This window comes from Cupressus sempervirens, chromosome 3 (assembly GCF_028749045.1).
Source record: "Cupressus sempervirens isolate cs-2001-9-10 chromosome 3, ASM2874904v1, whole genome shotgun sequence".
Classification (NCBI taxonomy): domain Eukaryota; kingdom Viridiplantae; phylum Streptophyta; class Pinopsida; order Cupressales; family Cupressaceae; genus Cupressus; species Cupressus sempervirens.
In genome coordinates, this window is record NC_143120.1 from 169,564,496 (window position 1) to 169,578,798 (window position 14,303).

The 14,303-nt window shown below is 36.9% G+C and overlaps 1 protein-coding gene across 6 annotated transcripts in view; it reads left to right on the forward strand.

The window, feature by feature from the left end:
* LOC149565304 (uncharacterized) overlaps positions 1–14,303 on the forward strand; it is a 187,644-nt gene that overhangs the window by 119,818 nt on the left and 53,523 nt on the right. For all 6 annotated transcript variants that reach the window (XM_089818838.1, XM_089818835.1, XM_089818840.1 and 3 more), the window contains 2 exons: positions 13,121–13,322; positions 13,597–13,793. In XM_089818838.1, the coding sequence (XP_089674964.1) occupies positions 13,121–13,322; positions 13,597–13,793 (399 nt within the window). The remainder of the gene's footprint in view (positions 1–13,120; positions 13,323–13,596; positions 13,794–14,303) is intronic.

Genomic DNA, 14,303 nt, shown 5'->3' on the forward strand with positions numbered 1-14,303 from the left:
GCAGGTTCAACGTCGGAAACTCAGAAAGGATGGGGTGATTATTTCCATATCTCGATTGGTGGACTAGCTATCTATTCCTTATTCTCTTTCTCGTTCCTAAGGCAGAGTGTAAACTCACAACCGACTAGGTTGTGAATACCCTTCATCAACCTATCCTTCTGATTGTAAGCTATCCTGACCTCTAGTGATCATAGCAATAATCATGAGCCACTAATCCTACCTTGGCTCAAATCAAGACTAATACCTATTGACCACCATGAGATGGCTTGCTTTAATTATATTTGCTTATGTTCATTACTTGTTTGATTGTTTTTGAATTCTTTCTTTTACCTTGCAAGTATAACCTGCCGATCATTTGATATCAACCCACATTCTTCATCCAAAAATTGCTTGTCATCCTTGATGAATCTTAGTGTGGCTGTCTATATCCTTGAACAATATTTGTTTATCATAGTCAAGTACTTTCTGCCAGCCTGTGCTTATGATAGACATTTATATAAAAGATTCATGATATTTCATAACAATTTCCTTCTAAGTGTGCCTTCTTTTATCTCAGAGGCATATGTTAGATACCCTTGTATAAGTATTGCACAGAGTTGGAGATCCTTCCAAATTAAATTAAGTTCTGAAAAGAATAATCATAACAAGTGCAACAGATAATTTGGACTGTTATGCATGTTTTATACAAACAAATTCATGTAAACAAGATAGTGAATACAAAGCTTGTTCGTTTGGTGCTATGTATATTATCAGTGTTGCTTTTAGATTTCCAAACTAGGATTTAGAGCCTTATTATATAACATAAATGGAAAAAGAAATGTAGAAAGAATGCACGACCTGGTTGAGGTGTTATCACCCTCAAGTGCTAGTGAAAACAGGAATGCCTGGTATGGCTCCTAGCTTATAGGTTCTAGCCATCGCTAGTATAAATAAATTGCAGTTGAGGAACAAAGGCTGTTGTGTATGCAATCGTAGATATGAGCCTAGGCTTATGTACGTGCAAACACAGAAGAGAACAAATGAAATATGGAATGCAATCTCAAGTATGGATTACAACACTGTAGGTGCAAATCGCAGAAGAGGACAAATGTAATATGGAAATGCTATCACAAATAGGGAGTACGACATTATGAATGGAATCTGAAAAATGGAAAATGAAATCGCGAATAGTGAATGCAAATGTAATCACTGATATGGAAAGTAATTGCTGGTATGAATGCAACCTTATACAAAGAGATTGTCTTCTAGTTTCAAGAGCATGCTTGGTTAAAAGCAAGATAAGGAAAGGTTCTACATAATGAGTTACTTTCAAGAGCCATTGAAAGAGACGATAATACATATGGCTAATTCAACAACATCAAATAGGCCGCTGGAAATTATAAAGGCGTGATGAAGAATATAAAAAGAATATGGTCATTGGAAAATATTTAAAAGGGTTGGTGGCACAAAATAATAAATTATAACATTTCCCAAAGGTAGAATTATAAATTGCTCTCAATGTGTTAATATAAGGATACCGTGTTGTATCCACCTTTACTTGTACATGCATATACACATACGTATATAACTCCAAAACTGCTAAAAATAGCCTGACCAAGCCAAACTCAAAGGAAAACTCATCATAAACAAACTCTGGCAACCCAGAAGAGTACTCTGCTCTGGTCCTTGGAAGATCTCCACACCAAGGTGACCCTCTATCCAATCTTATTAGCCTACGAGGGTCTCTGATAGGCTAATCACCAGCTAAAGTGATGTCTCTAGCTAGAAGGGGACATCACATTATATCTTACTATACTACATGCGTTAAGTATCCTTTTACCTTGTATGGTAAATATTTGGCGCCATTGCCAATCGAACATTGTATGAAGGAAATGTTATGAAGATTAATGCCGAATCTGCTTAATAAGGATAGGAATAAGATAAAAGATAAGGATGAAATGCTCACAACACAAGAAGTTTCAATTTTAGCACAATAGGCAGATCGCAGATAGAAGCTTTAATAGATTATCGATGGACACCGAGGGGGTGAAGGAGCATAGAGGGAGGGAGTGCATTCACCTAGCAGATTGAGGAGTGCTGAGGAACTGCTAGAAGAGACTCGATAGCGATTAAATTTGGTGGAAGAGACAAGGTAGGAGTTCTTTAACTTGTATACGTCGAGGGTAGAGCATCCGAATGGAAGGGAAGCAACTCGCACGACTCAAAGTGCGAAGGAGCACGAGTGTGGAGTGAACTTTTCGTTCCCGATACACCTGACGAACATATACAAGCAGAGAATCAAACAACTTCGCTTGAGGAAGATCTTTCACTAGGTAACATGGTTGTTGGAACCAGGGTGATTGTTTGAAGCATCGTGGTTGTGCAAAATAGCGCGGGTGCTTAGAACAACGTGAGTACTCAGAACAACGCGGGTACTGAGAATAACGCGAGTGCTTAGAACAATGTGGGTGCTCAGAATAGTGTGGGTACTCAGAACAACGTGGGTACACAAGTACCACAGAATCAAAATAAAGTAGCAATGGCAAGATCAAAGGAGAAATTGCTGAAGTTTAATGGTGACGAAACGATAGATCCAATTAGACATTGCAAGATGTGTGAAACAATTATGGATAGCAAATGGTGTAACAGAAGAGGCTGATTGGGTCCGACAGTTTGTAGCGACCCTGCAGGGCATAGCAATTGATTGGTTTGTAGACGCGGATCCTCAGAAGCTTACTACATGGGTAGAAGTTAAGGAGTTCGTAGCAGAGTTCCGGCTGCTAAGGGACAATGACGATATTATAGCACAAATATATGGCACAAAGCAGGGAAAGAACGAAACGGTTCGTGTCTATGCAAGATGGCTAAAAGAGTTGGTGGGAAAGATGGAGAGCCCACCAGGTGACGGATTAAAGAAACGATGGTTTGTTGAGAGGCTACGACCAGCTCTGAAGAAAAAAATGAAGATTGTGCCTCCAACATTGTACACAGATGCATATAATAGGGCGATGGATTTGGAAAGCGAACAAAAAATAAACAAGAAGCACAAATCGTTGGATTCAGAGGAAGGCCACATAAAGGGCTCATGCCCGAAGAAACAATTCTATGATATCTGCCAGGTTGCAGGACATTCCATAAAGGAGTGCCCGTTTAATATGAAGTCAAAAGGACACCAACAATTATTACTGGCATAAGAAGTGTCTGCCAGAACAAACACAAACAACAATGCAACCTCAAGGGGTTATCACAACAATAATCAATGCGGAAGGGGTGATAATAATAATAACGATAATAACAATGGAGGCCGGAGTCAGATATAGTACGACGTGAATGGACGGCCAATGATATAGTGCCGTGCGTGCAACCTCTGGGGGCATTTCCCTAGAGATTGTACTACAAAGGAGATGCCACAACTGTTATGCAGATGGTGTGGTTTGGGAGACCATGAAGATTCAAAATGCCCAAAGCAAGGGGTAAATTTGTTAAGCATCAAAGCATGTGATGAGAAGGTACTAGCCATTACATGTGAGCAAGCTACGAAGGAAAAATACACTGATGCAAAAGAAGAAAACGAGAGGTTACAGCAAGCACGAACAGAGCTGGAAAGATAGATGAAAAAAGGTAAGTTGCAAGTAAAAGACACTGTCGATACCTCGAAGAGGAACTTAGCTGAACAAAACATGATAAGACAAGTAATGCAAACAGAAGTCCCTATTAAATTAAATGACCACCTTACAATGCCCCAATTAAGGACGACCATTCTGAATATGACACCGCTTTCGAAAGCAACAGAGGAAATAGGAAAGGACGGTAGTGGAACAACGGCAATAAACCCTATGTTACTGGCACTCACGACGGGAAGGCACCCGAAAGTTGTCGAGATCGGTATTCTGGGAATTGTACTTACAGACACAATTGTGGACAAAGGGTCACGTGTGAATGTGTTACCTTCTATATGGAAAAAGTTAGGGCAACCTACGCTGTGGCCACCTACATTCTAGTTACTCATGGCGAACCAACACAGAATCAAACCGTTGGGAACCTTGATGGCACAACCGGTAACTATTGGAACGCAACCATGTTTATTAGATTTTGTGGTCATTCCACTGAAAAGAAGAGGGTATGACACTATCTTTGGACGGGGCTAGTGCAAGCAAAAGTGAAACAGCACTGGAAACGAAATACCCTATCCATGGAACATGGAGGCCAAAGATTTATAATTGACTTGCACGCATAGATGGTAGGTGAGGAGGCAACGTCGTCACTCATAAGGTGAAGGTGAGAGTGACGATGAAGGAAAGAATAGAATAGAATCGGATGAAGGAGTGTTGAGATTAGGAGGGTTGAATGATGACGACCTAGACTCAGTGAATGGCCTACTCCATTGGCAAATGGAGGATTACAAGCTCTTTTCGAGCTATAATATGTTAAGGGTTGACGAAGGTCAAAAAGGAGAGGAAAATGAATGTCCGAAGGAATATAGAGAAGTGGAAGAAGGAAAGGCGGTTACGGTTGAAGGTGAAGGGAAGAACATACCATATGAACCTAGCAAAAGGAAAGATTCAATCGTATGGTACCCGATGAACGGATTGCACGGAAAGAGAGGGTTACACCGCACCGTGGATATAGTAGAAAGGTGCCGAAAGCAAGGAAAACACATCGTACCGTCTGTACAAAAAACAAAGAGGAAGGGATTAATAAAATCTGCAATTGTACAAAGTGAAGGTTCTAGAATCAAGAATACAATTATTGACGGCAAAGAGTGGCAGCTGACGAAATTCATGGTATCGAGTTTAAGGATCATGATTGAGAACAAATTGGGAGATATGGAAAGTTTGAGAGAAAGGTTGTACAATTTAAATAAACTAGATGAGCAATAATTGCAAGCACAATGGGCCATGAAAGTTACACAAAATAGGCGAAAGGTATGGCATGACAAGCATTTGAAATTGAATAAATTTCAATCAGGCCAGTTAGTTTTGAAGTATAATGGGTGGAACGAGATCAAACCAGGAAAGTTCAAAGTAAATTGGGTAGGACGATATAAAATCCGTGAAGTGGGCGATAACAGAGCAATAAAATTATGGATGCTTGACGGGAAGAAAGTAGCCAATGCAGTGAATGGGTTGAAGCTCAAAGTCTATCATGAAAGAAATAATGCACCTCTGTGGATGGACAATTGAGAGAAAGTGTAAAAGTAGTAATTATTAATGTATATATGAAAATGTAGATAATATATAAAATTGAGCATACTTTTTTAGTACAGACACAGAAGTAATAAAAGGATGAGTATGAAGAACATGAATATTAAAGTGTCGTACGACTTTTGAGACCCGTACAATAGCATAAAGAGGAGAAAATTGGAACCGTACGACTATTGGGAAGGAACAGTTTATCGTATGGCTCGTGAAATTGCAAAGAGGAATTGTACACACAAACAACCTTTGTACGATCGTATGAAAAAGGGAGAGGTGCTATACTAAAATGAGGGAAGGGTGAAACTTAAACATCGTACGACAATTTGGTGGCACAAAAGTGTGCCATACGGAAGACAAAAGAATAGAGACATTGCAAGGCATCGCACGACACTCAAAGTAGAAAGAAAGGCATACCGTATGGCCATCTAGTGCAAGGGATACCATACGGACTTAAAGAATACATTCAGGGGAACAGACACCATACGGTCAGGCAAAAGGTTGGAGTATGTATGACCATATAGAGGAATAAATCAGGATACATTGTACGATCGGGAAAGTTGCAAGGAGAGGCCCTTAAGTGAATTGTACGACCGTATTGCTTGGAGGTTGGGTGACCGTACGACGAATGAGAGAGACTGTACAATGAACACATACAGACATGAACACATACGGACATCAATAGCAGTAGAACCATACTGTACGTTTCGTATGGTAGCAATAGTTAGAGTGCGGAGGTCCTATAGTAGCAGGTAGATCCTACGATAGTAAGGAGACCGTACGGCTGTACGGCTATGGCAAAAGCAATCCATCATGTGGCCGCACAACGTATGAAGTAATGTTGTGGTATAAAAAGAGGAAGCACCGTACGTATCAAGAGCAGTGAAGTGTCGTAACCGTACGGTCGAGTAGGAGACACTCGTGGATGTTCTTACAAAAAAGACCGATGACAAATCATAACAATTGACAATGGAAAACGTACGGTACCAGAGGGAAAGACATCAATAGGTAAGGAAGAAAACATAAGTGGTTGGTAAGAAGAGTATGGGATCAGAAGAAAATCACAAAAATGGTGTGTTCCATGCACTTCTGTATGAGTTTAAGGGTGTTAATTTGGTCTTGGGCCCAGCACCTTGCAAGGGTGTTGCCCCTTAACCCCGCTGGGGGCGTTGCCTCTAGACCCCCAGCCAGTTAAGTTATCAGTTGTGGGAAGTGTGACTAGTTGATGAGACTTGAAGCTGCTGCAGGCATGGAGTGTTTGTATGTCAGAGGTGGAGAGAGCACTGGAGCAAGCCTTTCGAGAGGGGTGCTATGCTTTGAGGCACTCAGAGTAGGTGTTGGATGTGAGGTTGTCTTGTTGGATGCATAGAGAGCTCGGAGGAGTTGATCATCCAGTTGGAGGCAGTGGAGCGACACTTGGCTTAGCGTACCCAGGTGTTGGAAGCAGAGAAGGTGGCACGGGTGGCTATCAAGGTCAACTTGGCTAAGAAGAAAGTATTGTGTTAGCAGAGGCTATAGATGCAATGTGTTTTAGAGACCAGTTTGGTGCAGGCACGGGAGAAATGTGAATGTGATGTGATGGAAAAAGATCTATCCTGTTATAGTTAGTTACAATCATATTCTATTTTGTTAATTTGTCTCGAATATTTTGTAATTGTCGTTTGGAGACAACTTCACTTTTTGGGGGGATGATGTTGTCAGTAAATTCTATATTGTAGCCGACGGATAGAATAGTATCCAAATGGGCGCGTGATGGTTGAGTCATCCCTTCAGAAAAGTGTATGTACACTGTCCAAAAGGGACTTCGGAAAATTGTCATTGTAATCATTAGAATCATTGTAATGAGCATAATCATATTATAAGCATTGAGGTGCATATTGCATATATGAATAAAGTATCTGTTTTGTGTTATATCTTACTATACTACATGCATTAAGTATCCTTTTACCCTGTACGGTAAACAATTGCCTTGACCACATTGTGGCCTTTTCTCGTCTTTATTTTTATATGAGGGTATGAATGACTTAAAATACAACTTGATTTTGTTTAAAGAAACAATGGAAAATGTTTACTGCTCTATCTCATAAAAGAAAATACATGAATTACTAATAGGGATGACAATGCATGCCGAATATAGGAAGAGATAAATGTTTGGTTGTACATGAAATTAATGTAGAAGAAGACTAGAGATGGTTAGCTAGGAGTCAGAGTTGATCCATCTAGATCAGTTTGCTCTGCTTGATAATACACTCGATGGTTACCAGGAAGACCACAATCGTCAACCAACTGACACTTGTAACTGGGCAAAGCTGACAAACAATTAATGCATATTTAGATAACCACTATTATCAAAAACTATGTTATTGAGTTTGTACCCACAGAGCCTGTACTAGGTTCAGGTACGCTCCTGGTATGGGTATGTGTATGGGTACCTATTGAGTGCACACATGATACCTGTTGTGGGTATGTATATGCTTATTCAATTACTTTCCCACCATTACTTGGCATTTAATATTTATCTTTGACTTGTGGCATTGATCAATGATCAAGTGTCATACTATGAAATGATTTAGTTTTAGAATTCTGCATATTTCTCTTATTTCTTTGTATATATAATGCATATATATACGTACTGTTGTCCTGCATTTTGTCACCACAAAATGTAGGTAACAGTACGAAACTTTTTCAAATTAGTTTCGCATTTCTCTGAGTTTATTTCATTATTTAATTGGTTAGTATTGATTAACCAATTGCTACCAATTGATACAATGAATCCTTTTACTGAAGGCCTTTGTCAAGTCATTTTCGTTTTGCTTTCTGTCGAGCCTTTGCTTGATTTTTGAAGTTTGTTTGTTTTTAGTCCTTTGGTTTTGCTCATATCACGTCTTTCGTTTTCCCCTTCGATTTGGTCTAACCTAGAGGTCAATCAGAGTTGTCAGTCAAGAGATATGGTCATTTTAGTCCCTGAAAAGTGGACATTTTAGGTGCAACAGCACGAATTAAAAAAATGATGTTATATTTTCATTTTGACATTCACTTTTTGAAAATATAACATTTTACTCACTTTTTGTTATGTTTTTAAGTTACTTTATCTTTTAAATTTATAACTTAAAGTGACTATAGTGCACTTTATGTTATAATTATAAGTTGAGTTACTTTTTAATTTTTCACTTAAAGTGACTATAGAACTATATAGTTACTTTTTAAATTTTTGATTTTTTAAATCAAATACTTATATAAATGTTACTTTAATATAATGTTTATGTATTATATTGATCAATATGATGCATAAATGTTATTTTTGACCCATATTGTTGACATTTTTATAAAAATAAGTGAAATGCATAACTTAAAAGCCTAAAAGTGGACATTTTATGTGCATATGCATGTAAAAAACTATGAAAAGTGGAAACTTTTCATGCTAATGCATATGAAAACTCATTTTGAGGACCTTTTTCAAGTCATTACATCAATGCTTGTAAAAGTGGACCTTTTTGATGCAATGACATGAAAAGTTGAGTTTTCATGCTTGTGCATGAAAAATGTGAGATATGTTTATAAAATATATAAGTGACTCCAAAAAGTGGGATTTTGGAGACTTGCACATTTTAAAATATGTAATGGGCTTCAAAAAGTGAGATTATGTCTCAAGACATATTTTAAAACATGTAATGGACTCTAAAAGGTCCTCTTTTGCCTTCCAACATGTTTTAAAATATGTAATGAACATAAAAATGTCCTATTATGTGAAGAAAACATGTTCTTGCTCCAAAAACCTCCTATTTTGATCATAACTTTTGATTTTCTTTATGGATTTGAATGAAATCAGTTGCATTCATCATGTTTTGGAGTGGTGAGCATTTTGCCCTCATCAAAAATCAAGTTATTGCACCCAAAAACGTGTTTGAAACTCCCAAGCTAGGGCACGTTTTTTGGAAAAACTCCATAAATCTTCAAATTTGGAACATGTTTTTGTTTGGAATCAAATCATTTTGACCTTATTTGCTGATTCCATTTCATTGTGATCATTATTTTGGTGTTAAAACACCAAATCGTTTTTGCTTGGAGAGACGTTTTTGCTTAGAATGCTCGAAAAATTGGGGTTTTAATCCACTTTTATGCGTTTTGAAGTCACTTTTTTGCATTTTGATCCATGTATATGCATTTGGGGAAATTCGTTTTTGCATTCACAAGTCAAAAATGACTTTAAAACATGCATTTTTTAGTCACGTTTTTGCAAAAACGGCCCAGATTTTTGAATTAAAAAGTCATATTTTTGTTCAAAAAACTCAAAAAATTTCATTTTCAGCCCTTACATTTGATCAAAAGGGATTGTTTTTGAGTTTTAAATGCATGATATTGTTTTTGGAGACCATTTATTTGACACTTTCATGTCAAATCCGACCATTGAATGTCCATTACATGCAAGTGCTGAAAAAGTCAAAAGGTTGTTTGAAAATCCGGATTTAAGGGAGAATTGGTCTTAAGACTATAAAACTTGCTATTTGAGCTCTTTCTCCTTCATTTTTGGCACATATTCTTCATGTAAGTGGATCTCTTCTTTCTTGCATTTTAATTCATGTTTATCCTTGCTGATTTTATGCATGAAATTGTTGAAAGGATGTCATTCGTAAGAATCTTTGCCTTAGAATGTGCATTTTTCCTTTAAATATGAATTTCTCCTTCATTTTGATGTTTTTGGTTCTTCCCCAAGTTCCAAATTCGAATTTCATCTTCGGAGTGTATTGCATCTTGGCATATTTTGAGTTGTTTTCAAAAGTATGTTTTTCTTTTGTTTTGATTTTGTGTGCTTGTTGCCAGTTTTTCTCCATTTTGGAGAAGTTGCAAGTTTTTTCCCAAAAACTTGTTTTTCCTTCACTACATGCGAAAGCATTATCATTTCATTTCACATTCCGTTTCCATGTCATTACACCTCACATCTCATCCGACAAATGTGATTACATGTTTTTCACCTCATTTGCCATACACACATGCATGTAATCCCATTTTCCACTTCCGTTTTCATCCATCTTATCTTTCATTTCCATTTGCACGACACAATTACATGAAATGTCTTACGTGTAATTGCATCTAAAAAGTTCAAATTTGACTAAAAGTCACTTTTTGAAAAGTCAAAATGATGTCATTTTCTCCTCTTCATATAAGCATTTGCACTTCCATGAGCAAATACATGTTTTTGTATCTTTCCATGATTTTCATCTTAGCCTTAATCCGCATATGCATTTAAAGTGTATCCTTCACTCACACTTGCATCTCATTTCACCCTCCACCTTCCATTAGATGTTGCATTTGCATATAATCCATTTTTCGTGTAGTGACATCTTGAAAGCCCAAGTCACTTTTTGAAAATCGGCAATCTCCATTTACATGCATTCCCATGGACGAAACACTTTACTTCATAGAAAAAAAAGAGTTAAAGGTGCTGATGGAAAATTGTTCCGAGTGTACATCCGAACATCCTCAAGAAGGTTTTCAAAGTGTCAAAGACTCTAGTTTGTGCTGATCTACAAAGGAGAATTCACGACAACTTGAGCGAGAAAAGATGGATCACATCAAGTTTCCACATGATAATAGACAATTCATCAAAAGACGCAACACTATGGTTATCAACGTGAATGCAGCAATACAAAGTACAAGAACTCCCAATCCTGTTATCATCTAGGATTGTATCGTCAAGTACAAGGCCCTTCAGAATTGTTCTTTTCTCGTCTGTCTTCTTTCTTCTTCTTTCATGTTTGTAGTTGGAGAAGATGCATTATATGAAAAAGTATAATTGCATGTAATGCGAATTACATATATGTAAAAGATGTAATGCGAGTTGCACGTGCAATTGCATGTAACCCTGTATTTTCTCTTGTAGTTAGACTTGGTCAAAGTTGGTTGAGTTGCTCCCACTTTTTCCTCCCCCTTTTTCTCAACTTCTTTGCCTATATAAAGGAGTGCCCTCTCATTGTAAAAAATATCTTTTGTTGTATGCAAGAAAGCTCTGCCACATTTGTGCAAGCATAACTTTGATTGTGTAGTACGAATTTGGGAGAAAAGTGAATAAAAAAAGCAATTGGATTCGAAGCTTTGACTATAATTTGTTCCTATTGTCTTGATTCATGTTATTGTTGTGTGTTCAACAAAAGAGCATAGAGAGTTAAGAAACAATTGAAGCTCGAGCTTTGACCAGGAACAATTGTGAAAATCCATAGCTAGAAGCTTTGTCTGTGACTTGTATTTTCATCTTAATTCGCAAAATAGTTAGATTGTTCTTACTTTTAGGAGTCTTTGTGCCCTAATTGTAAAACTTTTACAATATAGAAGTACAACAGGACTTAGAGCCAAACTGGTACGTTTTGGCTAGCCTTTGAGTTAGTTAAAATTTATCGGTATCACTGTTTCCAGCTCGAGATAGAAGTGTAATTAGAGATTCACCTTGCCCATTATTCGCCTTACAAATAAGTGGATACTTTCTTGAAAGTTAAGAAGAAAGGATAATAGTAACACCCTCTTTATAAATATCTCAATTTCTTTCTTACCTTGAGTTGATCCAAGGAACAGTGAGAAGGGGGAGCCTTCCCTTTAAGGTAGGAGAGACTCTATCTCACATGCTGTGGCTGGTCATCGTATTTTGCGACTGAATTTTTACCCAAAATTGTCGGTTGCAAAATATCCACCCAACACATACATGTACCAAAACCCCTTAAAAAAACATTTTCATGAAGCCATGTATTGGGTTCTTGTACCCACACTGTTCTCAATCTTGAACTGGTAACTTAGATTGAAACATAATAATAGACATTGTAGACCGACTACACACAGCTAATCTTTTATATAAATACTCTTAGTTGTTTAGGAGTCAGGTTTTACTTGCCTTCTACTTATCTCCCATATGATTAAAAGGAGCAATAATTCCTGTGGAATCTTCAGCAATAATTCTTTACTGATCATCGTAGTCTATGCTTATATTTAATTTCTTGAAGCTGCTCTAACTTTGTTTGCAGATCCCTCTATTACAACTTAAAACAAATACAATATGTTCTTTATAAAAAAACGTGCTCGATCAATAGCTCCAAATTGTTTCAATTTTCTCTGTTGCCAGGTGTGTGGTCATTTAAATTAATCTTCACTGAATCTATTTTCTTGTTCACTTGTTGTGATCGTTTGTCAGTTTGGCAAAGCCAGATTTTCTTGAGGGTTGCCTTCAGCCACTGTTTACAGCATCTCAAATATCTCGGGACTTGGCTTCTTATAGGAATGGCTCTGTATGAGAGCCCTTGTGTAAAGGACTTGACTTACTGAATAAATATTTTATAATAGATATTGCAATCATGACAGTGTTTTGTCATAGGATCTGAGAAGACATTCAGTATTAGCTAGCACATACATTATGTGTTTCTGTGTTAACCATGCCCCACACCCAAACTGATTTCACATTGTTATTTTCATTTTTATGAGCTGATGTATTGTCCTTTTTCTGGACATTGATATTTGTCACCAAACAAGAATGGGGAAGCTGGGGAGTGTCTAGTATTTGATACTGTGTGCAGCATATGAGGAACATTGTGAGGATATATAAAAGCTGAGATGAACATTAATACACTGCAGCATACGATGAACATTTTGGGATATGGATAGATGAGATAGAATGCATATATTTTGATGAACTCTAAAGTGGATCATTATTTTATCAGATCTTAGAGGTAACAGAAAATGAGAAAGAGCTTTCTTTCAAGAATCTGTCTTAGACACACTGGAAATGGTTAAATATTTGAGATGATGTGCTCTTCATGCTTCATATTTCTTGATCTTTAGTAAAGTTCTGGGTTCCATTTTTCTCATTTGTCAGCTTGTATATGTGTATAGAGGAATTGTTTTATGATTTACTAGTGCAAATATTTGATAATATGCTCATGTTTTGTCTGTTCCGTGCTTATCAGGCTTTGGATGAAATTGTTAAAGCTTTAAGGTGGGAAGCAAATTCAATAATACAAAAATCATCATATTATTTTCAGCATATTCAATCAGAAGTTGAATATCTTAAAGAGAGGATACAGAAATTTCACTCAAGCGATTCTGAATTATCTTTGGGCAAGCCTTCTGGTGCAAACAACAAAGATGCAGATACTACTCTTGAAAGAGGTATTCAAAGCAGATGAATCTTTATTTTTTCTTGTGCAGTGCATGGTTTTGATTGACAGAATTCCAGGAATGATTACTTGACTTGTAGATATCCTTGGAATATTGCTTGAGAAATGTGTGAAATTTTAGGATTTTCTGATTGTTTTTGATGGAACCTACCGAAGTAATAATTTCATCTCCCGCTAAGAACTGATACATTATTTGCCTTCCTTTAAATGAAGTAAAGTATTTCTAGTTTAACAGAATGTCTAACAGTTAGATTTCTTTGTCACAGACTGTAGTGAGGGTACCAAAGTCACTGAAGATGATTTATCTTTGGAGCATTGGGAACAGGCTTTGTTGGCATTAGATGATAGAAAAAGATATTATCATTCTCTGGGGAATGTTGTACAGTTATGTCTGAAAGCTTGTATCCCACTTCTAAGTTCAAAGGGACAAGTGTCTTCTCTAAAATCTCTAGGAATTATTGAGGTATGGAGCTTATGTGCCTTTCTTCCAGAAAAAATATGTTATAGATGACTTGTTCCATCTCTATGATTTGTGTTGTGGAAAGAAAATATTATGGATTCTTTTTATTATCTTGATTCTAAATAATTATGCAAGTCACAACAGCTTTACCCATTCCAATTTTCAAAATTATATAAGTGATTGCAAGTCACAACAGCTTTACCCATTCCAATTTTCAAAATTATTGAAGTGATTGCGAGTCAAGTCAATTATAAAAGCCTCAAGGAGCTGATTTTGGTTTTGCTAGCAATCTTTGAAGCAAAATAATTCACCTTCATTCTAATTAAAATTGGTAAGTACCACTAGAACTGGACAAGGCATAATAATGCTTTGATCATGCACAATATATACTTATGCGCCACCAAAAGAAATAATAGAACTGCCCATTAATGACCAAAGTAGGTTGCAGGGACTGAATGCTATAGCATATTTTGATTGATTAATGTAATCTGATACAATTTTGGTTAGTTCCAA